The sequence below is a fragment of the Archocentrus centrarchus genome, chromosome 8, assembly GCF_007364275.1.
Source record: "Archocentrus centrarchus isolate MPI-CPG fArcCen1 chromosome 8, fArcCen1, whole genome shotgun sequence".
Lineage (NCBI taxonomy): Eukaryota > Metazoa > Chordata > Actinopteri > Cichliformes > Cichlidae > Archocentrus > Archocentrus centrarchus.
This window is the reverse complement of record NC_044353.1, coordinates 28,580,759-28,605,577: the sequence shown is the minus strand read 5'-3', so window position 1 is coordinate 28,605,577 and position 24,819 is coordinate 28,580,759. Positions and strand designations below refer to the sequence as shown.

Sequence of the window (24,819 nt, the reverse complement as noted above, 5' to 3'; positions counted from 1 at the left end):
TGTTGCTGCATTCTGATGATAAAGGGAAGCTGAATATTAATCAGGACTGAGCATGGGTGGACTTTAATATTAATTTAGTTGTGAGTTTAGGTCCTGAGGCCTGTTTGCTCCTAGAAAGTGGATTTGACTCCAGCTTTGGAGGGAAAAAAAAAATTCCCCAAATCCTTGTTGACATCACCAGGTGTGTTGATTTGTTGAACCAACAGTCTGATGGTAATCAAACCATTTAACTCATTATTAAAATAGCTGCCAATTAAATTAATCAGTTAGTCGACTCATTGCAGCTCTACTGTCCATCAAATATATACTCAGTTATTTCACACAGGGTATTTATTGTCTACTACTATCCTCATTGCTCAGATAATAATAGCAGTGAGAATACTTCCACCCAGAGAAGTTTTTGCAAACTTGCTAATGTGGGAGGATGACAACCAGTTATGAGTCATCCCTCTTGTGTTGCAGAAATCGCATTAGTGATTTGTAACATGACTCAGCTGCATTATTACTGTAACTTGCAGCTGTATGATGTTACAGACTAAAGAATGTACTGCTTGAGATTCTGCAGGTACCATAGGCTCTCAAACACAATCCCACATGTAACATGAAACATAACTACAACCCCGTGAGGGAGGTTGACTGTAGTGCTGCAATAAAGACTGATCTTCCTCAGGGTTTTCAGCAAGGTTTCTTTTAGTGGCTTTCCGAGGAATACCAAGCAACAGATTTTCTCCTGTATGTGTATATATACATATATCTAGGACTGGACATTTGCCAGTTTTGACGCTCTAACATCAAATTTGTACCCTTTAATCATCAGGATTGTTTTTAATAACCCTGACAATCCTTCAGTTGGTTTTTGACTGACAGCTGCATTGACTCCATTTGGTGTGAACTGTGAGGTCAAAATCAGGACAAGAATGAATGGGTGGGCAATAGGGTCTTATTTAAATTTTAATCACATACAATCTGCACAATTCAGAGGGAGAAGAGGCAATGAGGTTATGAGGATGAAGGGAGGGGCACTGCAGAGATGAGATGGTTCTTTTCAATGGAGATGAGCAGACAGAAATAAGACTGAGCACTCTTCATCTTGGAGGTCTCACCCCTCACCAGTGATTCATGCAGGGAATACCCTCTCTGAGTATGTCAGTCAAAGCAAGGGGACATTTTCATTGCTCGGTTTCTGTTTTTAAAAGCCTTTGTTGAGTTGTTTTGACTGAAGCTGTTCCCATTACTTTAGCTACCAGTTAAAAATGGTTCAGTGGAAACAGGAAACCCCCTGCGATTATCATGGATTTATGGTGCATATTCTCACCCCCTTGCTTTTTTACAGTCCCAGTTGGTTGTGTAAGAGCGCACAACCCCCTGCACAGGCACATTTGCTGCCTTTTTAATGGCTTCCGCACCGACAGACGGTGGTAATGCCAATTAGCACGTGCTAAACACTGATACTACATCAGATTTGGAGCCCAGGCCTGGATCCCATCTCGTAACACCTGCTAATGAGCCAATCCGTTAAAGAGGTGACAGTGTTAAGCAGGCAGTCATCCTCTCAATGAACCAATGCCAAGCTGTGCCTCCAAAAGAAATTCCTTCTCTTCTTTGACATACAGTGGGCTTCGCATTTGTTGAGTGGAAGAATGAAAAGAGGTACTCAAACAAAACACGAGAACAAAATAAGCTTTTTCCAGGCCTCATTAGAATGTAATGGGTATCCTAGACAAGACACAGTGGTGTGGATTGTAAAAGCAAGGATTTGTCAGTTGTTTGTCTGAGCATGCCATTATCCCTGTATAACCATTTCTTAATCTTTACACAATATGCCTTGGAAGGGAAAAATGAAATCCTAAGAAGGAACAGGATGAGCGACAATACTGAAAACAGGATCACGACTGAACTTAAGACGTCTTCAGATTCGAAAAAAATGATAATAAAACTCACATTTATGCGGATAAATCAAATAGAAAGGCTGGTTTCATTTTGTAAGTGCCATTTGAGAACTGAAGGACGATGGATTGTTCAGTATTGCGCAGAGGCCACTTCTCATTCCTGCAGCACTTACTGTTATTCTCCCATCTTCTGTTTAAAGGTTATGCTCTTTTGTTCCAGACATTCAGTGACAATTATCTACAGTGCACAGAGCTACATTCTTTGTGTTTATATAGTCAGTGCTATGCAGTGAATGGAATCACCTGATCGTATATTGATACAAAAGTATAATTAGATGGTCATAAAAGATGGGTAGAGTTTGACATAATTGGGCTCATATGTGTCAAGTACAGAGGCTCTGGTGGACCAAACACCAGCTATCCTTGGGACATGGAACATCACCTCTCTGGTGGGGAAGGAACCTGAGCTAGTGACTGAGATTGTGAGATACTGGCTAGATATAGTCAGGCTCACCTTAATGCACAGCCTGGGCTCTGGAACCAGTCTCCTGGAGAGGGGCTGGACTTTGGTCCAGTCTGGAGTTGCCCTCGGTGAGAGACGGTGGGCTGGGGTGGGTATTTTTGTATCCCCTCAGCTTACTGCCTGTATGTCAGAGTTTTCACCGGTGGACGAGAGGGTTGTTTCCCTCCGCCTTCAAGCCAGGGAATGTATCCTGACTGCTGTTTGCAATTATGCACCAAATGACAGTTCAGAGTACCTAGTTTTCTTGGAGTTACTGGATGGGGTGCTTGGGCGTGCTCCATCATGTGACTCTGTCATCCTACTGGGTAACTTCAGCACTCCTGACAGTGAGACCTGGAGGGCTGCTATTGGGAGGAACGGCCTCCCTGATTGGAGCCCAAGTGGTGTTATTACTGGACTTCTGTGCAAACCACAGTTTGTCCATAACAAACACCATGTTCGAACATAAGCATGTCCATAAGTGCACGTGGCACCAGGACACCCTAGAACACAGGTCAATGATCAATTTTGTAGTCACATCATCAGATCTGTGACAGTATGTTCTGGACACTTGGGTGAAAAGAGGAGCTCAGCTGTCAACTGATCATCACCTGGTGATGGGGGACAGACTTGGTGCACTTAAACATGTGCAGGTGCACTGGGAATGCCTGGCAGAGGCCCCTATCCATGAGTTCTTCAACTCCCACTTCTGGCAGAACTTTGATAGAATTGCAAGAGAGGCTGAGGACCCAAATGCATCTCCATTGTTGAGGCTGCTGCAAGGAGCAGCAGCTGCAATGCGGTGCCTGCCATGGTGGTAATCCCCAAACCAGATGGTGGATACCAGAGGTGAAGGGAGCCATCAAGCTGAAGAAAGAGTAATTTGAGGCTTGGTTAGCCTGTGGTACTTCGGAGGCAGCTGATGGGTACCAGCAAGTCAAGTGAAACCCGGCTTGGGTGGTAGCTGATACAAAAACTCAGGTGTGGGAGGAGTTCGGTGAGGCTATGGAAAAGACTTTTGGACCTCCTCAAAGTGATTCTGGCAAACCGTCAGACAAGTCAGGAGGGGAAGTGGAAGGAATACTTTGAGGACCTCTATAATCCCACTGGCACAAAAGCAGAGTCAAAGAACGACAGGGGTGACTCGCCCATTACCGGGGGCAAGGCCACTGAGGTAGTTAAACAACTCCTTGGTGGCAGGGCCCCTGGGGTGGATGAGATTTGCCCTGAGTTGCTGTAGACTCTGGATGTTATAGGGCTGTCTTGGTTGATCTGGAGCAGTGCCACTGGATTGGCAGACTGGGTTGGTGGTTGCCATCTTCAAGGCAGACCAGAGGGTGTGCTCCAACTATTGGGAATCATAGTTTGTCACCAATACTGTTTATAATTTTTATGTAGGAATTTCTGTACATAAAAATTATATGTGGCAGAAGGCTTCCACCTTGGCTATGCCTAGAATCTCGTCTCTGCTTTTTGTGGATGACGTGGTCCTGTTGGCTTCATCAGATGGTGGCCTGCAACTCGCACTGGAGCAGTTCGCAGCTGAGTGTGAAGCAGAAGGTATGAGAATTAGGACCTCTAAGTCTGAGGCCATGGTTCTGAGCCAGAAAAGGGTGGATGTCTCACTTTGGGTCAGGGACAAGTTACTACCCCAAGTGGAGGAGTTTAAGTATGTTGGGGTCTTGTTCATGAGTGAAGGGAGAGGGGAGCAGGAGATTGACAGACGGATCGGGGCTGAGGCTGCAGTGATGTGGACACTGCCTCAGTCTGTTGTGGTAAAGAGAGAGCTGAGCATTAAAGCAAAGCTGTCGATTTACTAGTCAATCTATGACCCTACCCTCACCTATGGTCACAAACTTTGGGTAGTGACCAAAAGAACAAGACTGTGGATACAAGCGACAAATGAGCTTCCTCCAAAGGGTGAGTGGCCTCTCCTTTGGAGATAGGGTGAAGAGTGTAGACATTCAAGAGGTAGAGCTGCTACTCCTCCATATCAAAAAGATCAAGTTGAGGGGGTTCAGGCATCTGATTAGGATGCCTCCTGGGTGCCTCTTGGGTGAGGTGTTCTGGGCATGTCCTAGCGGGAGGAGACCCTGGGGCAGACCCTGGGGCAGACCCAGGACACACTGTAGAGATTATATGTCTCAGCTGGCCTGGGAATGCCTTGGTGTTCCCCAGGATAACCTGGAGGGGGTGGATGGGGAGAGGGAAGTCTGAGCTTCTCTGCTTAGGCCCAGACAAGCAGAAGAAGATGGATGGATGGATGGATGGATGGATGGGCTCAAATATAATAATCATTTATTGTTTTTATTTATTTATTTTTGTTGATAGTATTGAAAAGATGATACTGGTGAATTATTTTTCTTTTATACTTTATTTGTTATTGTGAGCAAATCCCATTACTATGCTGATCCTAATAAACAAAGCAAAGCTTGATCATACCAACAGTACTACTGTCGTCCAAACTATTAAAACACATTTGTAAAAGATAATCCAACATGTACCATTGTGCTGCTCTAACCCCCACTTGTGGACTAATATTTATAAATCTGTTACTGAAATTAGTCCCGAAAATGCCCAAATTTCCCCTGATCCTACTGTCTATAAAGAACAGTTCCCAGCTTATTTTTAAAATGCTTCATATTAAAAAATAAACCATATATTCTTGATTTTTTTTTTTTTTTGAAGGACTTGTGCTTTTAGTAGGAAGCACAGAACTTAGGGATTGGAGCCAAAAATTGCAAAGTACCATAAATAAAAACATATTCTCTAAGTTATCTTAATATAATATAGCTATATTAAGAGAGTAGTAGCAGATGACTTTAACAAACAAAAACAAAAAACTTCATCTTTGTCTTTCTCTCTCTCTTAATGCACTGCATTACAAGAAGTAAATTAAGTACATGGTAAATTGCTTTATAATAGATCAGTAAAGTGCATAATGTTGGTTCTAAGCCAGAAGTCATTTATTGAGTTCATCTTACAAACAAACCTTTTAGATGTTGTCTGGCTTTTGAGCCTGCATTACAAAATCTGTCCTAAAGATCTACATTCAAAACACTTCCCAAGTCCCCAGAGACAAATATATGGAGGAGTAGTGGTAAAGACAAATACCGATCATACATATACAGTTACATACGTAGTCTATACATTTCTCCAATATACTGGCTAAGATTGAATCTGTGTCAAACTTCTGTCAACACTGAAATTTTTAACCTTATTTTGACAGAGCGTTCCCCACAGTCATAGCCTGTACATTCCTTGCATCTAATACAGCATGCATACCTGTAAGACTTGGCATCACCTATCTGCTTTTGGCAGCTACATATAGATTTTAGTCCTGCTGCTAGGTGATATATTGCTTTTGATCTCAAATCTCAGAGAAATGTCTCTTCCCTCTGAGAGAAAAGCTTGCACAATGCTGAAAAACCACTATACACATTCACAAAATCTGAGTAGGATATTTTGATTTAATTGAAGTTGACTTTTCTTGGCACCTAAAATACAACCACGTGAACGCAAAACGAATTCAGTCTGGGATGAGTCTAAGTTTCTCTGATGAGAGGCCAGGTTTTTATGAAGTGAAGCTCCTCAGCTCCCATCAAGCTTATCATTTTATTGGAACACGGTCACGCAATTTCCACACTGTGCGTTCATGGAACTGTGAAATTGAATTGTAATAAGCAAGGGAGGACCCTGGATCTATTGCTGTTGAAAGATGAAGAATTTTTGATACTTAATTACACATTCACCACAGGGTGAAGAGCTAGGATTACGGTTTGAGCTTACCTATCTGTTCCTGTGTGTGAGAGTGTGAAGGCTGAGCCTGGACTTCAGCCTGGGCCTGCTGCTGCTGCTGTTGCTGCTGCTGCTCCTGCAGACTCTGACTGTCCACCGAGATCCCACTGTCACTGTGCAACTTCTCCCCCTCCGGTGTCACCATCTGGTTGTTTGTAGCTGCTCGGTTATTAGCTGCCTGCTTGTTCTGTTTGCAGCTATTCCACCTGTGGAGAAGTAGCACATTAGATAAGATCCAGTGTGATAAAGAAACTGTCATGGTTTTCAACAAAATCAAATTTTCTATCCCTAAAGTCTTGCTTCACTTTTTTTTCCTTAACCTGTATTTTTTTAGCTTGTCCAAACCCAACAACCCAAAAACATAAAAAGTAATAAATGTACAAAATGGTGTATTTTCTGCTCTAATAGATGATCACATTCTTAACCATAAAGGAACCTCATCGTATTATGAGCCACATATATTGTGTTACATCGCAAATGACCCTTTCAAGTCACTATCTAAAGTGTGGTATCTGTTGTCCCCATGTTGGTGTTGTTTCTGCAACATCATAATTAACAATCATCACTGAAACTGAGCAAACATGTAGTAACCAAATAGTTTGGATGCCTAAGCCAAAGCAAAACAAGTACATTTAAAAAATAAGTAAATCTAATATGACACCAAACCCAGTCTCGCAGGTGAAATGGATCCATTAATCCATCACAACCTGCTCTGCTCTTTATATTACCTCAGCTGGTTTTTAAAGCCTTTCTGCTTTAAAGTGTTTCTGTCTGGAAGCCTTTCTGGCAGAAAGAACTGCAGGCAAACTTCTCCCACTACCATCTCATTAACATGATTAGTCAGTTGCAATGAAACTTGGGACAACATTGCTTATTGTGTTGTAGGAACTACAACAGCACAGACCCTAACAACCTAACAATATCAGATATACCCTAACTCATCTGCTCTGCTCTTTACTGGATATATTTGCTAAATGCAATTAATGTTCAGGTTCCTCCTGAATCAAAACCTAAAATAGCAAAATGGGAAAATGTCACACCATCATTCATATTCTTCATTATCCTCATATTAAAGGGAAATAACCACTTCTACAGTCCTGTGCAAAAATAATATTCTCTCTATTTCCATTTTTTTCTGTGCAGATTACACAATGCTTTTTTACAATTCATGGAGATGCATAAGTTAGCTAAACAGCCACAGCTTATAAAATCCTGCTGAAATCCAGTGACAGCTGTCTACTAGAATCGAGGAACTTGCATTTGTATTTCTTCAGAAAATACTATGGTTTTCAATGGTTAATCTGTCATCATTATAAACTGCATTGCTATATGTGGCACTAGAATCTTAGAAATCAGGAATATTGTTAGTACCACAAATACATGTAAAACTGTAAAAAAAAAAATAAATAACAGCAAAGTATAAAATTTTTATTTTCTTGTAGAAGATAAAGGGCAGTAAATCTGTGATTAAAGTATTCATGAGGTATTGAGAGGTACAGTACAATAAACACCTCTACTTATAAAATACTGAGTGCTGAAGAAAGTCACATCATTTACAGACTGTCTATGCATGACAGTAAGTACATGGGGAGTATTAGCCAGATGTGTGCGTGACTGTGCTGATAAATCTGGCACTCAAATTTCCTCTGGTCGGCACTTTTCAAACAATCAATGCCTCTAATGAGCTTGTTTACTTGCTTCAAATGTGTTATAGCCTGGTTTTGTATCTGTCTGAGTGCTTGCATGTGTGGTTGCACGTCCTCATTAATTTGTCTGTCTGTGTGTGTGTGCGTGTGTGTGTGTGTGCTTTGTTTATTTTTTGTTTTTAAAATTGTGTGTTTTAGCAGAAATGGCTTAAAGCCTCTTCAGCCACAACTAGAATTAATACTTCACCATTTTTAGACTAGATGTTGCCTGGGGCAGATGTTGCTTCCAGCAGCATCCACGCCACTATCTCCATCACTCTTCACTCATTCTACACCAAACTATATTCTGGATGAGGACCAACTTCCAAATGAGCAAATGTCCTTGACCATAGAGCAATTTTAATCATTTCTTTTTACAAACTGACCTCTTAAAGACGATATAAGCCACTAGGCCCACCACCACAGCGGCCAGGATAGAGCAGTAGATAGGGATGAGGTTTTCATTGAGGCCATGACCGAGGAATCGAGGAGAACCAGCGCTGGACGTAGTTGTTTCTCCTCCTGGCAGTGGGCTGTAAGAGGCATCAGGAAGGACGATACTGGGGAAGGAGGATGAAGACAGATCCATGTCGGAGGTAGGAGTGTCATAGGTAGGAATGTTAGGATCTATATGGAAAAATACGAAGAACACAATTAAATTGTGTCCACACTGGAAGGCAAAACAATTTATGTCTCTCCACTGACTTGACCTGTGTGGATCAGAGAAAATTGCGATAAATTCAAACTTATGCACCCAATTCTTGTTTTTTAAAGTCATTAAAAATGTGTGCTGTGCAATCATCCCACCCTGGAAAAAGAACAGGTCAAAGAAATTACTGAAAGCCCAAAATTACCACGACATTCATGCCCGTGATGAGTGTATGTAAACTTCAACCCACAGGTTTACTTTTTCTTTTTTTTTCCCCGATCTCACTCCTCAAGGTTGGTGCTGGCATGTTTTCAGAATACAGCATGATGCATTCTGCCTCTGTGCTCACTTTTTGAGAAGGCTGTACTGTACAATGCCAGTATGGTGATTTTTACCAGCTATCTGCAACATTTACTATTTTAGTTGTAATAATAATAATAATATTTGATGTAGCTGCATATAAGTTGTCATAAACAAAAGCACTGGCAAAATTTTGACCTGCTTGCAGTGTTAAGGGGAGTGCTGTATCAAATTTCAGGGGACTCCATCCAGTACTTTGATATCTAACTGAAAAAGATACATTTCTATTTCATTATTGTGTGAAAAATGACAAATCCACACATTACAAAAATAGGGATAAATTCTCTGAGCACCAAGTAATTATGTGCAAAGTTGTATGGCAGTCAGTGTTGTAGCTGTATATAGTATAAAATATAGACAAACACACCTAAACCATTAATTCCAGTGTGTAAATCAAACCCTTAACATATTAATTCCAGTGTATATTCCCACGTATATATCACAATCATTCCTAACAAGTCACCAAGTCCCCAAGCAGATGCCTGGTGTGCTGCACTCATATAGCAGCTGTTTCTGATAGAGAGATGGGTTCTGCCTGAGTTGCTATGTGCAGAAAGAAGGAATGTTCCTCAACTAAGGGGGTAAATATCCACCACCCACCCCACACTCAGCCTACCCCACACCAGGTTCGGGCCCTCTCACCACATCTCCATCTGTGTGATCTTTGTGCATTGCACAACATTGAGGCCATATGGATTCTTGCTGAACAAAGTCTGGGGTTTTAGCGAGGTCATCATTTTGAGTTTAGCCTTTGCTGAGGCCAGAGAAGTGAGAAGAGCACTGTGCTACTGGACGGGTCTGGTTTCTATCATAGCAATGTCTGTAAAGAAGTAATTTTCCTAAATTGTCCTATTTCCTCTTTCATCGTGAGCTCCATTAATGATTCAATATAATTTCCCATTTTGCAGCAGCACCATGCCCACTCTGATGGGCATGGGCTGTTCTGAAAAAACAATGCATCCATCATATCTCTCCTACACTCCTGTCATATTACACATTTGTTTTGAAAAGCTAGTAACACTGCAGCATTTCCATCAAATGGCGGGAAGGTTTGCAGAAGGTTACAGATTATGGCCTTCATCAGCGTATGGTGGAGCAGAAGGGGGCTGTCCAGTCAAATTGAAGACTCCTCTGAGCACAATAGCCTAGTAGGGAAGGAGTTGTGCAGCCCAGTTCAGATCTGAGCCAGTAATTCCCACCAGAACCTCAGGCTGCTCCTCATTAGCTTTGTGCTGCGCTCGCAGGGATTAACCCTGTGGAGACCCCTGGGGCTTCCTTCAAGGCCAAACACTGGGACACTCTATCCCAGATACTTTAGGTGTCACAGATGTTATGACTTTTTAGGGCTGCTATCTGGTTGCCATGTATTGTAATCCTGTATTCTAAGTATTTATGCGCCCCTATTCGGCATTAATAAGCACAGTATAACCTTTAAAAATGGTTTATAAATTATTATAATGTATTTGTAAGCACATTTAAGACCATTTAAAATAATAATCTAAAATATCATATATGTTTATGTAAAAATTCCATCATGTTTCAGCACACAAGCCTTCATCAGGGAGTGAAACAGTTCGTGAAAACAATTCTAGCTTATTCTAAGGAGACATATCTTATTACAAAGTTGTTTTTGTGCTGTTGTTGCTGTTGTTTATACATCAGCCCTCACTGCAATGAACTGTAGAGGCTTTTACAAATGCATAATTATGTGTTAAAAATTGTTTATATGGATATTTCACTGTCCAGTGTTTGAGATATTCCATGCTGAAATTTGTATCTCCAGCCTTGCTCACTGGAGGCAAATAGACTTGTGTTTGTCATGCTCACAACACTGAAAAATTGCATTTCAATAATTTAATAGCAGTGTGCCTTTCCAGAAACTATAACTCTGCATAATCCTCACACCTGAAGTGAATTCTAGGATAGAGACAACAATTTTAAAAACACTTATAGATGCATTTTTCCGATTCTATTTTCATTACTTTTAACACCACACATTGAGCAGTGTTCAGGATTTTAGGCAGTCCACAGAGTCAAGCTCAGTCTGTTATCCTGGCACATCTGCTGAGAGCACCTAATCTCAGTGATACCCTTTCTACACATCTCCTTGGCAAATCTCTCATATATCGAATCCGCTACTAAAGCTGCTTTAGCCTGCGTAAAGCAGCTTTAGTACAGTGTTCTATACTCTGGAATTATTGGCTCAGAAATTCCAGTTACATCTTTCAAAGCCTGAATAATTATATCAAAGAATTCCACCAAAGAGTTATCATCAATAAATGTAACACCTGTAACATGATTTTTCTAAATGAAGTTTTTTGACTATTACTAAACCTCACTCATCACAACTGATTGTACAAGTGCAGCATGTTTCAACTAGGCAGGGAAACAAGGATCCTATCACTATTTGCCAGTTATATGCATGTTGGATGTTGACCAAGGGGACAATCTTCCAAAAAAGACTAGTAATGGAAAGAAAACCACACCACTGATATATGAAAAAAGACATTCAGTGGACCGTGACAGCCAATGACTGTCTTTCTTCTGACATGGCAAATAATTGGGTTTCTTCACCGTGATTGGTTGCATAATTCACCTATGGATGATTCCTTTAATAGTTCATTTGGATCTTGATGGGCAATTTGTCTGGACTTATTGCTGTTTGTGATTAAGTCCTAGCTGGTCTGTCTCTCTGCATGATGGTGCCAGGGCCATTCTATCATGAGGGGATTGGTTTACAGAACAAGTAGAAAATATCTTTCATGGGACAGAAAAACAATGCACGAGTGCATGCCATATTTAGAAACAGAAATAATGCAGAGACCTATTTAAAGCTGCACTATTGATTTGGCTCTGTCTAAAAGGAGGGAGTGGAACATGGGTGTCTGTATTACATGCATTTCTTGACCTTTCCTGGGATGTAGTCAGGTTTCCTAGGCTCTGCCATACATCATCCAGCTAATGCAGAGCTGGCTAATGGTATTAGCAATGCAACCTGAGCTCACAAATAGAACAGATTTTGAATGGAAGGTGTGAAAGTGAGTGAAAGTGTGCAGATAGTCTAGCCGTATACACAGTTTGTCAAATAAGTTACAGTCCTTACAGCCTTGTCTTTACACTGGCCTTTCAATGATCTTATTCTTCTATAAGTGCTCTTTGGTGCAATGAATCTTCCCTCCATGCAGACATATACTTACATGAGCCTCACCTAGGAGTTGTTGTAAATTGTCTTTCTTATTCTGAGCCAAGATGACAGCTCTCCTGGGAGCAATCCTTTGCATAACACTGACTCAACACATTTGGTTAAAGTACAGTGTGTTCCATCTTTATTGTAACTCCTTCATGCTCTCGATTTCTCTTGGATGAAGAACAAACACAGGCTAAAGACCAAAGGACAAATATAAGCCTACAGAGGCTGCATACACTAGCTGGAACAGAATAGGTGCTTAGAAGCAGCAGTGCAACTTTAACAATTTAATTTTCAGTGCAGCTGGTTTAAAACAATAAAACTAGCCTTAGATTTTATGAGCATGGGTCTGTGTGTGCACGGAGATGTGTTTATTAACGGGGTGTGGACCAAAAGGGGAGAAAAAAAGATTGAATTTTTATGAGCCACTGAGGTCTTTATGATGAAGTTAACCCCAGGGTCTTGAGCAGAGGTTGATGTCTTGACTGCTGCCAGTTCATGGTGGAGATGAGCAACTATCAGGCGTAGCACATGCACAATGACCTCTTTATCAGCCACTAAACACTCTCCCTCTGTCTCAGCTCAGCCGCTATCTCAATTGCCTGCTGTGCACACATCCATCATACGCACACGTACTACAAACTATTCAAGTGAGCGCTCTGCCTTCTGTGAGGGAGGGTTAATAGGAAGAGTGGAGGGAAGGATAGACAGAGAGGCAGCGTGTTAGGAGAGAGTGAGGAGGGGGTACAGATGAACAGAGGAGCTGCTGTAAAGTGCTCTGATTAGCCGGAGTAATTATACTGCAGCAGTGAAGGCACTGAATGCATACTGGCCAACTTCCACCATTCCGCTTACCCAGCCACTTGAGGGCCACTGTGGGAAGAGTTAGAAAGAGGGGGAGGAGAGAAGGTGATGAGCGTGGCGTGATGAGAGTGTGGTAATAAATAGCAAAGAAGTCTGCTTTATCTGTGTTTTTAATCTTTCGCTCTCCTTCTTTTGGAAAAACCCTCAAACAGATGCTCAGCATCTCACGTTTAACGCAAACCCGCTCAACGGGTCACCAGACAGCACCTTTTGGAAAAGGTGTTTACAGTTTCAGATCAAAAAGATTCACATGCATGCAGCATCCAGAGTTTAATGAAAAACATAGATATAAAATTGCACTTGGCAGGGGAAGTACGTGCATGTGTCATGTTGGCTATATCAGTTGCATTGATTTTGGATGCTCATATAAAGTGTTTGTGTCTGAAGTTGGAGAGGACTAAGCTTGTAAGTGTGTGTGTGTGTGTGTGTGTGTGTGTGTGTGTGTGTGTGTGCGTGTGTGTGTGTGTGTGTGTGTGTGTGTGTGTGTGTGTGTGTGTGTCCTGTAGTCAAGTGTGGGTGTTCATAGAGGTCACTCAGCGAAACCTGAGCACAAGTAGAAGAAATCCCTGCACTGATATCGACCCTTCTGCATAGAATACCAGCACAGCACATATGCTGCATCTCTCTCTCTCTGTCTCTGTCATTGTATCATGTAATTGACACTTGGTGACAGCTGGATATGAGGATGAAAATACCCCAGCCATATCATCTTTACAGTATATGCAGTATACAAGTGAGAAGCACATCAGGATAAGACATTTTTTAAAAATTCCTCACATAAAAAAAAAAATAGGATGAGATTTCCAATAAAGCAGTTTCTCCTTTGCTGTACAAAACTTACTGTATGCACAGTATCAAAGACCACCATGGGAGGCCGGCAAACATCATCATGACCATGTGTCTGCAACCATTACCCGCAGGCCCACTGGTGCTATTTGACAGTCACATATCATGCCATCTCCAGTCCCCACCGTTACTGCTGCTGCAGTACCATCACTCAGGACAAGGCGGGTCACAGTTGATCTGCTTGGGTGGGCGCTGAATGGGCTGCAAAAGGCTGCATTGTGGCCTACGGGATAGCAGATATTTCTGGACAGCCCAGTCTAATAGTGAGCATGACTTTGAAATTCCCAGCGGAAGTAAGTTATCTGCCTGGATCGTGTGTGTTTTTGAGATCATATTAGTGGAATATAGTCTACATTCTTTTATCTTTTAATTAGTCTCTGCACTGTATATTTTGTAATTTTGTAATATTGTGCTATAGTTATAGCTCTAATATCTCTGTATATTTGCAATTGTATACTTGTATATTGTCTTATAGTTTTTATACTTATTTGTTTTTTTTCTGTAAGCACGAAGTACCGCAGCAATTTCCTAATGCTGTGAACCTGTTCACCCATATGGCAATAAAAACCTTCTGATTCTGATTCTGATTCTGATCCAGGCAACCAAAACTGAACTTTGAAAAGTGGTGATTTTTGAATTTTAATCCCAAAAGTGATAGTTTTCCTAACGCTAAACAATTAGTTTTGAAATTAACACTGAAATCTGGAATGGCTACGTTTTTCCTTGAAAGGAATATTCTCTTTCCTTTAATTCTGTCCCTTAATAGATCTGGAATTTTTTTTTTCCATCTTTTTTCACACTTTGACATAATCTGAGTTGACGAGCATGCAAACATAATGATTTCCTCACCATCTTAGCTGAGCATGTTAGCATACTAACATTTGCTAATTAGCTGCAGAGGCTGATGAAAATGTACTGGACACATTCAGAATCTGACCAGATATGCTCCCAGTGGAAAAGTCCAGGGATAACCAAAGTAATTACTATTCATCCTGGTGAATGTGTATCATAGCAAGCAATCAAATAATTGTTCACTAGCATGGCTTAAACTGCTCCTTATTTTTCCCCATTCCATTTTTCCATCTGCCTTTTGTGTGACTAAAGTCTATTATGAGAGGAATTTAAATCATCCATTCTACTACAACGTGGTGTTGACAGATTTTTGAGGCTCATTAACTTGGCAGATCCACCAAGTCAAGGAGAGGATTATTGCAGCTCATTGCTAAGTACCAGAATGCCCATAAAAATGTTCAATGAAATTTTAATTTGAGAATGATAATGTGTACAAGGGATTAATAGGCCATTAGCCAGTGCTCCATCTATTAAGACAATTCTTTGAAGCATTTATTCAAAAGTGCATCACTGGTCAAAGCATGCATTTCCATAACGTAATGCAGAAGAGCATTTTTCATAGAGAAAATCAAGAGCAATACCAACGAAGGCATTTTACCCCACAGATTTGAACTTTGTGGCCCCCCCGATGAGGTCAATTTCACGCCTTGTCTAACCCAAGCGAATTTATAGCTTCCTTTGGTACGAGGCGCTCGACTTTGCTCCTCCATTCTGGGCTTCTGTTTTGTGGTAGAGCCGATTATTCATTATCTCTTTGTTGACACTGCAGCAATCTTTGACCTTTTAATGCTAAAACTTTCAAAATCCTGCTATTTGAAAATCTGACCAGAGCTAACCTCTGACCACGTCTGTTCCCACACATGTGGAAGTTACCCCTGGTGATTTGTGCTAAATGTGATTGAGACATATATGACACTGCTAAGTTTTTAAATGGACTTTCACGCCTGATAGAAACCAGCTCAGTTTTTGTTCTTACGTTAAGTTCTCCGGTGGGTAGTAATAATATGACTATCTCTTGGTTTGTTTATATAATAAACTGAAATGGTAAATGGACTAGTTCTTATATAGCGCTTTTCTACTCAGTATGAGCACTCAAAGCGCTTATACAACCTGTGCATTCACCCATGCACTCCCATTCATACAAGCACTTCCATTTTTACGAAGCTAAGTGCTTTTTAATTAACTAACATTCACACGCATTCATACTCCGACAGAACGGTCTGAGAGCAACTTGGGGTTAAGTATCTTGCCCAAGGATACATTGGCATGTAGCCTGGAGTAGCCAGGATTTGAACCGCTGACCTTCCGATCAGTAGGTGACCTGCTCTACCTACTGAGCTACAGCCACCCCAAATAATAAATAAAACCTGAAAAGTGACAACATATCCTTTCTGGGTTTTTTTCAACTCAACTCTATGAAAGCAGCTTGAAAATGTGGCAGACTTACTGTAGCAGACAGTATCACTGATCGCCGTGCAAGCAGCCTGCTGTGTTTCAGTTTCCTCCTCACAGATGGTGCAGGGCAGGCAGGGTTCGAGGGAGCTTTCCTGGTCAGAGAAGGTGTCATCGACACATTCCTCACACACCGTGTCATGATTGTGATCACAATGGGAGTACACGCCCTGTCCGACAGGGCACACCGTACACGGCTCACAACTGCCAGTTACAGAACTCAAGAAGTAGTTATAGCCACAGATGCATTTGGCATCGTTGGAGTCAGTGCATGGCGTCTCCATCCGCATCAAGCCGGTACACTGAGTGCATGGCTTGCACTGCTCTGTATGGCTGTAGTTCTCTGAGAAGGTCTCACCTACACATTGGAGGACAGGTCAAAGGGGACAAGACAGAAAAGTGAGGAGGAAATAGAAGATGAGGCAAAAAGTAAGAGAGATTAGAAGATGAAGAGAGAAGGAAATGTGAGGAGATAAACAGGGAAAAAAACTGTGAGTATAATGACATTAATCATGTTTACTGCACATTCATTAAAAGGAAGGACACATTGATCCACTGGGCTCTTTAGTGATTTGTGCTTCGGGACAAGAAAGGTGCTCTTGTTGGGGAGTGAGTCAAAACCCTGCTGCGCTCATTACGATATCGATCCCAGAGTGTTTGTGCTGCGCTGAGTAAACTGCTTTAATCTTAGTCATACACGGGGAGTGAAATGCAGGTGCATCTACATCCTTCCACTGAAGGCCTGTCTTTAAAAGTCACGATCACTGACTTAAGTAAATTAAGATGCTTTTGGTTAACTGATCTTGGGCAATTTTTTTTTCCAATTGTTTAGTCATAATATGAACTGATTTAAAAAGTAGAATTTTGAATTGCCGTTAATAAAATATATCATCATGTAGGGCTGTGCTCATAGAGTTCATAGTCACTATCCCTTGACTTCAGCGGAATGAAAGATATGGATAAGGAATATAGAACTCCAGTTTTCAGAGAATTCCACTGCACTCTGCTGAAAACTGCTATATTCAAAGTACTCAGTGATTGACTATAAAAAGCGCACTGAGTTCTTACCAACTGAGGAGAACCCAGTGATAACCCCAACCTTTAATTAGGATTTCTGTGACTAAAGTCAAATGAATTATTAATCATCATCACAAATGCTGATAATACAGCAATGCACAAACTTCTTCTCACAAGGCAACAACTTCATAGGAAGCAGATTTCATAACAACAGTGCACTGTTCATAGTTTACCTTTGGGTTTAACACAGGCTGTTATTAGCTAAACTTCACTCTTTGGTCTGCCTAAAGTAACACTGAGCTCATGTAAGAGTCAGGGCCAAATGGGTGGACTAACTGGCAGCGGCATCCCTATAAAACAAGTGTTGGTTCTGGTTTGTGTCACATGTTTGCTAAGTCCTCACAGGGTTTGATGTTGCTGGGATAAATGAATGTAATCTAAAAAAAAAACTTTGATTATGAGTCACATTTCACTGAATAATATGTTGTTGTGAGTTGAGTGCAAAATGAGCAAAAAAGATAGTTATGATGAGCAGTGTTGAGATGAATGAGGTAAAAGCTGTGGTGACTTATTACTGGCTGCCTCTCAATTACTTCAGTCTCTTCCGATTTGTTCTTCAATAATATTTGGAGTCGGGAGGATTTGGAAGAGTTCATGACTTAGGAAGTGATGACCTCAAATTAGCTTATTCTTACACTGAGAGTTCCTCAGGACAGAAACTAATCTATTAATATTGCATTTTCATATAGACTTATTTTCAGATATAATTGGATGCCTGCTGAATTATGCATACAATATGAAAGCCAGAGTGTTTGCGTGCCCTATGAGTGTGCTTTAGCGGTTGAATGAGATGCGAGTATAGTAGAAAGGCTGACGGGAGTGTGGGGTGAGGCGGGGGGGGGTCGCGCTCAGATTCATTACAGAAGCAGCGTCGCTGTTCTTCAAATGCCATTTTAGTTTTTCTGTGCATAACATGAGAGCGGTCACCGTGCAAGAGCTGCAAAAACAACACAAAGACTTTTTAATCCTTGCATACACACACATACACACACACACCATTCAATGGGTGGCAAAGTACAGCTGTTTAGAATAAACGTTTCACAACGTGAGATTTTGCGACAAACTGTTTAATTAACACCAGAGTCTGCCTGTTTTACTATTGATTTCACAAAATGAAGCATGTAGCAAGTTTACACCGTTCAAAATCTCCTCAGTGGCTTAGCGCCGTTTGTCTTAAAGTGAAGTAAATCATTGGGACCGGCGGAACTATAAATAAAGCCACATGTCCGTGTGGATGTGTGGGACTCGCAGAACTCTTATCTGCATATCCATATGCTTCAGAGTGTGTGTTTTTCACAAGAATTGCTTAGCGGGTGTCGTGTTGAGCAACAACATATTGTCAGTGTGAAAAACCCCACAGCAATGTCCCAGTGCTTGCTTTTGCGTTGTAAGCGGCTCTGGCAAGTAAACACTGACACCAATTGAAGCTCTAAACACCTTGTAAACAGCAGCACTGCTAAGAGGCCGACTATGAGACCTGTCACATTATACAAGCAGACTGAGTGGGGCAGATGGAAGTAATGATATAGACACAGGTAGATGGATCAACAAGCTCTGCGCAAGCAGCCGCTCAATTCACTTGAATGGTTCTTGAGACTGTTTGACGCAGTATAACAATAAGCAGTCTTTGAGGGTGGTCCGCCAAACCAAAAAACATAGCATAGTGTTGAGGAAGAGCTGATGTACAACTAGAAGGAGAAAAGGTCACGGGAAATGAGGCAAGAAGGCCAGTTTCCTTCTTAGAGAGACACCATCAAATCCTGTGTTTTTTCTCTGAGTCTGTCATCACCCCGTGCTCTTATTACTGTCTGGAGGCAGAAGTGATAGAGGAGAGTGACACCGGCTGAACAATCCAGAGCCAGACAAACACCAGACCTCCAAGGTCAATAATTATTTGAATTTGTGAGGTTGAAACCTTTGTTTTGGTTGCAGTCAGGCTCAACCGGTAAACCTCTCCTCCTCATTCATTTCAATTATCCCACTGTGCGCAGGCTTCCTCGCTAATTTTAACTCGCATGCATGAGTCCCTTTGCAGTTCTTGTGTGTAAACATGCCTAAATGTGACCATATGCAGCGGGTGCTCAGCAGGAACTGTCAGAAGAGGTGTGTGTGTGTGTGTGTGTGTGTGTGTGTGTGTGTGTTTGTGTGTGTGTGTGTGTGTGTGTGTGTGTGTGTGTGTGTGTGTGTGCGCACGTGTGAGTCAGTGTGTGTCTGTGGTTTTTGCGTCAGCGCTTTCAAGTGGAAAGAAGAAAAAAGAGAGGCCATCAAGAATTAGGTGAGGAGTGCATTCTTTAATAAAATATGACCTTCTTTCTAATTGTCCCCAGCTGATCTCTGATCAGCACAGCTTTAGTGTCATCATGTTTGGCTATAAAGGTGGTTGTTGTTAAAGGGAGATGTGGCTGTGAATGGGGACATGATGCACCTAAATTGTGCCACTTCAGCCCATAAGGACCCCCCCCAACACTGATGTGTTTTGGTCCCATTAGTGTCATAAATAATGTAACTCTGAATGGCCTTGAAGCTGACTGATGATGTTCACAATCAGCACTTCAGGTGTAAGCTTTTTAGCAACGCTGTGCTCCTCTTACCCTTCACAGAAAATCAGGGGCCGTGTTTCAGCTCAGACACCATTTTCTTCCCACTCAAACCGCTGACCCTTTGCTGACTGGGGATAAATTATCAACATTTGTAAAGTTGCATGACGGCTTTATTTGTCTTTTTAAACACAAATTATCGCCGTGCTTCATTGGACCACTTAGCCTCCCTCCAGATTTGAAACAGGTGTTTTAGGATAAGAACCAAAGTTATTCTTGGGGAAACCAAGATGTGATTTAACAATCAACGTTTACCCTCGCATCCTATACTAATAACTTTACGAATAACAAGCTTCCTCCAGTACAGCCAGTGAAGACCTGCCAGGAGAAAATCTCCATTTCCCCTTTCTTAATCCCTCATGAACTAAAGTTGGCAGCAACTTGATGTTCTGCTTCAGCGATCCCAAGACATTCTGTGATACTACTTTCCTCCCTCCTTTAATTCCAAGTGAGCCTCAGTCCAGTTGGCCAGCAGGACTCGCTGACATTGACTCTTGAGGTTTTGCCCTGCATACTGCGTTCATGCTTCTCTCAATGGTTCACTAAGTGAGGCAAGTCTGGTTGTCTTATCTCCCATGACAGCAGTGAAAGTGAAGGAGACTGATAAATATTTTATTGCTGCTGATGCTGGCACTCGTCCTGAGCTGGGACTGGGGAGGCCATTGGTGGGTGGACGGGTGGAGATGGGGGGGGTGTTACTCTCACAGGAAGTGGGATATTAAGGGAGGTCGAGGTGAATACAGATTTGCCCATATTTACCATGAAACAGGAAATGGATGTGTTGGATTTTACTCTTCAATTATTCATTTCTGCACTTTAGAAAATGTATTTATAGCATTCGTTTTTTGAGTAAGGCCACCGTTTTAGCCTCTAACCTTTACTTGTATATAAACGTCACTAAGCCTTTTTTTTTTTTAGACAGTGTGCTCCTGTGGGCTTCAGGTGCATTAATATTTTATCTGCTGAAACAAAAACAATACTGAAAAGTAAAAAAATGCATTTGCACCGGAAATTGAATTTAATCTCCTGGGCATTTGAGCTTAATTGTTGAGTGTTTATCAGTGGTGAATACTGTTCCTGTACTGCAAAGCAAGATAATTGTACACTGTTAGAAGCACAATAGTCTTTTCAATATGGTTTAATTAGCTGGATCAAATGGGTAAAGATGCACTGATGTAACAGTATGCATGATAAATGAGCAGATCGTGCCCTTTGGTGCCTGGCTCTCTAATACCATTTTATCCGCTAATACAGACGATGAGTCATAGCAACGGGGGTGGGGGGGTGCTGGCTGAGAAAAGTGAGAACAGGAGATGAAGGGAGACACGACAAGAATTGGTGAGATTTGCTAGCGTAGAGGAATAGGGGATGAGGGAGAAAATGACAAAACTTCTATTCAGTCCAGAGAGGCAGCCCACATTATAGGAAAGTGGAGCATCGTCTGCCGCTGTATGCAGCAGCAATATGAAAAGGAATATAGTATGCAAGATGAAGTTCTCGTGACGTCAAAGCAGTGATAAAGTCCAGATGCCCGTGAAATAGCAAAGTGTTTCTCCACAGACTCCAGACACCATTTAATGTGAATTAATATTTATAATATGCATTCCTAATCTGGATTTTCTGCAGCACTGCTGCAAACTCTGAAGAATTTCTTTTTTTTCTTTTATTTTTTGTCATATTTGTCAAATTCATACCTCTTCGTTTTTGCACTGGATTGCTTTGACAGGGTGGGTTTATGTGAAATTGAGTCATTGTATCTCGTGCTTTTTTTTTTTTTTTTTTAACCTGCCCTGTGGCACTGTTGTGCTCTACATATAGAGAAGTGACTCTACAGCTCTTCAGCTACTCAGGGCAAAAAAAAAAAACTTCAAAGGGGTGAAATTAGCCAGGCTTGAGAGGCTTAATAACATAACTCAGAGATTTGCATTTGTTGTGCAAACAACTTCACAAGACCAAGACTTCAATTCTCTGTGGAGAAAAAGGATTCCTGCCAGTCCACAATCATTCCTCCAGAATGTGTTCACTTCCCTCATAATGGCATCCAGTTGATATTTTTGGGGTTCTGTTGAGCACATGGGAAGATTTTGATGTTAAAAGACTTTTACTCAGCATTTCTTGTTTACGGAAGGATGTTTTTCAGCACATGTTGCCATGATGGATTCGTGCCACCAGTCAGTGTTGAACAATTTTGCAGCTTTTGCTGAACTATGCAGTGAAAGTCCTTTGTTTTTGCATGCTGCAGAACAATAACTTAAAGGGCAAAGAGAACTGCTCGGACAAAATGCTAAATTTATTTTCTTCTTTGTGTTGTTGTGATGTTGGAACCTTTCCCAGCTCTGGGAAAGCGTAGCCCGAGTCCCTAATGGTTCACAGCCTCAGACGAACCTTTAAATGAACACATTTGGACCCACTTACAAGCATCCAACTGATGAATTCCTACATTCATTTTTGGGTCACTTGATACAATTTATACAAATTGAGCAACAGCAGTGTTTTTGGCTTTGAAAATCTTTGTTTAGAGTTTGGACCCCCCAAAAATGAATGGCATGTATAAATAAAGATTATGTCATTGTTGAAAGTGTGTATTAATCAGATGCAGTTTTTGCAGCTGGTGCATCAGTTTACATATGTGTGTGTATATATATATATCTTTCGATTTGTTTCCGGATTTATTTTAATCTGCTTACATTTGGCTTACAAGCAGCAGAGTCAAGTTTTTGCATGTTGGTGTTTCATAATGTAAAAATTCAAGAGTTGGTTCCTAAATCACTGTAATAAAAAACATGTTTGACCCACTTTATTAAAACCACTCTGCACTTGTTTGAAAACTCTTTGTGTGGTTTGTGGTTGTATTTTGGTTGTGGAGAGACATGTTGGTGCTGAGCTTTGTTTTCAGTGCCACAAACAGGAATGGCAGCACAAACTTCTGTAAAGGTCACAATATGTTTTTAAAAGTATTATCTTTTATTAAAATGCTTAATTTTTTAACACTTGATCTGTAAAAAAAAAAAACTTGTTTTTCTTGTGGAAATCTATTTTTACAGTTAGGCGTTTGCTTTTGGCTTGTGGAAATGTGAAAAATTCCCTTGGCTCTTGAGTGTTTTGCAGCTATAAATAATAGCAAGGCATTAATAGAGAGTTTTCACAGTATTTAATCAAGTTGAAAAGCTGTAAATGTTAACAAACTGTTAATTAGTGGATTTGGATCCACACTCTCCACACTCCCCATAATGATTTATTACCCAACATCATAATAGCTTGCTTTGTAATTTTGATTATAATACTGACAGAAAACGTCAAACTTCTTAAAAATTGCATGCACAACAAACAACAGTAATAAAGTACTCACTGTCCAAACACTGAGCGCAGACGGTCTGAGTGAGGCCACATTTCTTCACCACTCCCTCTCCAGGTGGACACTCATTGCAGCATTCTCCATTCCTGGTGTACCTGCCAGAAGCGCAGGGGAGAAGCACAGCCCGCTCCGTCTTGGACGCCAGCACTGCTGCCACCTGGCACACCGGGACAGCGGCGCAGTAAATCAAAGCAACGCAGAGAGAGCAAACTTTCACACGGATGCAAACGCGCTGCGCAGGACCGCCGTGACACGCAGGGCAAAACAAATTGATGGAAATTACTGCCAGGTGTCCAACCTGTTCCGTAACTCTAACCGCTATCAGGATTCATCATAAATCATGTTGTCTCCGCCTACATTAGACACACTTTAGACAAGGCAGTCGTCTCAAATGCTCTAATAGCTCCCCTAAAGGCACATCAGCTCTAATAGTAAACTTATGACACGCTCCAGCCGAGACACTAAGCATAAAATCATGGATGCGCGACATTATACGCATGCCCGTCCTAATTATTGTCTAAAGGTGAAAGTTGCTGTGAATGTCAGTCTCTGCTTCCGATCTCCGCTGGTACACGGCCTACACTCTCACACACACACACACACACACACACGCTTGTACTTCTACACTTGTGAGGACTTTTTAAAATTGAAAAAGTGCATTTCCTCTCACCACCCTCCCCACATCACACGCATGTTTTCATGATAGCACTTTTTTTTTTTTAAGTTTGAAGATGTAAGACGTTGTACTAAATCCAAGTTTACAATGTGGGGATTTAGGTTTTAAACAGTTCCCACATTGTGATTTTTGTCTCACAGGGGGAAAAAAGTTAACTCTTACTGAATCCACAGCTGAGGGGATGAAGTTCTTTCTAAAGTCGAGTGTTTTTTGTATCCATGTCCTGCTTTGCATATGTAAGTGCCACAGTTAGTCATGTGATCGTCGTGCTAAATGCTTTTGTATGTTTTTTTCTTTCTGACACATATCTTGCCTCTACAATGGGGTTCATGCATGCACAAATTATTTGTCACCAATATCCTGTCTGATAATGCCCCATCCACTCCAGTTATCACCTTCTCTGTTTTGCATTCCCTCTGTCCTCTCTGATATAAATTCCGTGCAGCTTTACTGGCAAAAGAACTGAGGCTTGTTCCACTGGTGTGTGTACAACAGTGCAAAATGAAAAGAATTCATACCCAGACGTTTGAGAACAAAGAAAATCGTTATACTGAATCACTTTCATGTCCTGTGGCTTTTATTATGTAATGAGCAAAAGCTCATTTCCACTTAATTCACATTTGCTGAGACATCAATTCGGTCTTTTTTCTGTCTTTCTTTCTGTCACCCCCCACCCCACCCCACCCACTGCCCCTGCTTTCATTCAGAAACAGATGTACTGAGCAGCCAGCAGCTCTCTCGCTCTCATTCCCACTTCTCTTGCTCAATGTTTCCCCCTATCTGTCACTCCACTTTTTGCTCTCAAGGTGCATTTCTCTTCCTAATCATTTCTCCTGATTTTAACAGCCTGTTATCTCAACCTTTTGCACAAATTTCTGTTGTTGTATGAGCACATTATCAGACTTTAAGTCTGCAAAAATGAACCTTGGATGGAGCCCAAAACCATAAACGACATTCCATCTTTCAGGGGGATGTCTCTGACTACTCTCCCCTTCCTTTTATGTCTCGCAGGAATTTTACTCAGCTAAAA

The 24,819-nt window shown here is 41.3% G+C and overlaps 1 protein-coding gene across 1 annotated transcript in view; it reads right to left on the bottom strand.

Moving 5' to 3' along the window:
- LOC115784161 (tumor necrosis factor receptor superfamily member 16-like) overlaps window positions 1–24,819 on the bottom strand; it is a 32,060-nt gene that overhangs the window by 5,670 nt on the left and 1,571 nt on the right. Inside the window, exons 2-5 of the mRNA XM_030735276.1 lie at window positions 23,108–23,270; window positions 16,080–16,442; window positions 8,261–8,501; window positions 6,181–6,395 (exon numbers count right to left, since the gene is read on the bottom strand). Coding sequence (XP_030591136.1) covers window positions 6,181–6,395; window positions 8,261–8,501; window positions 16,080–16,442; window positions 23,108–23,270 — 982 coding nt within the window. The remainder of the gene's footprint in view (window positions 1–6,180; window positions 6,396–8,260; window positions 8,502–16,079; window positions 16,443–23,107; window positions 23,271–24,819) is intronic.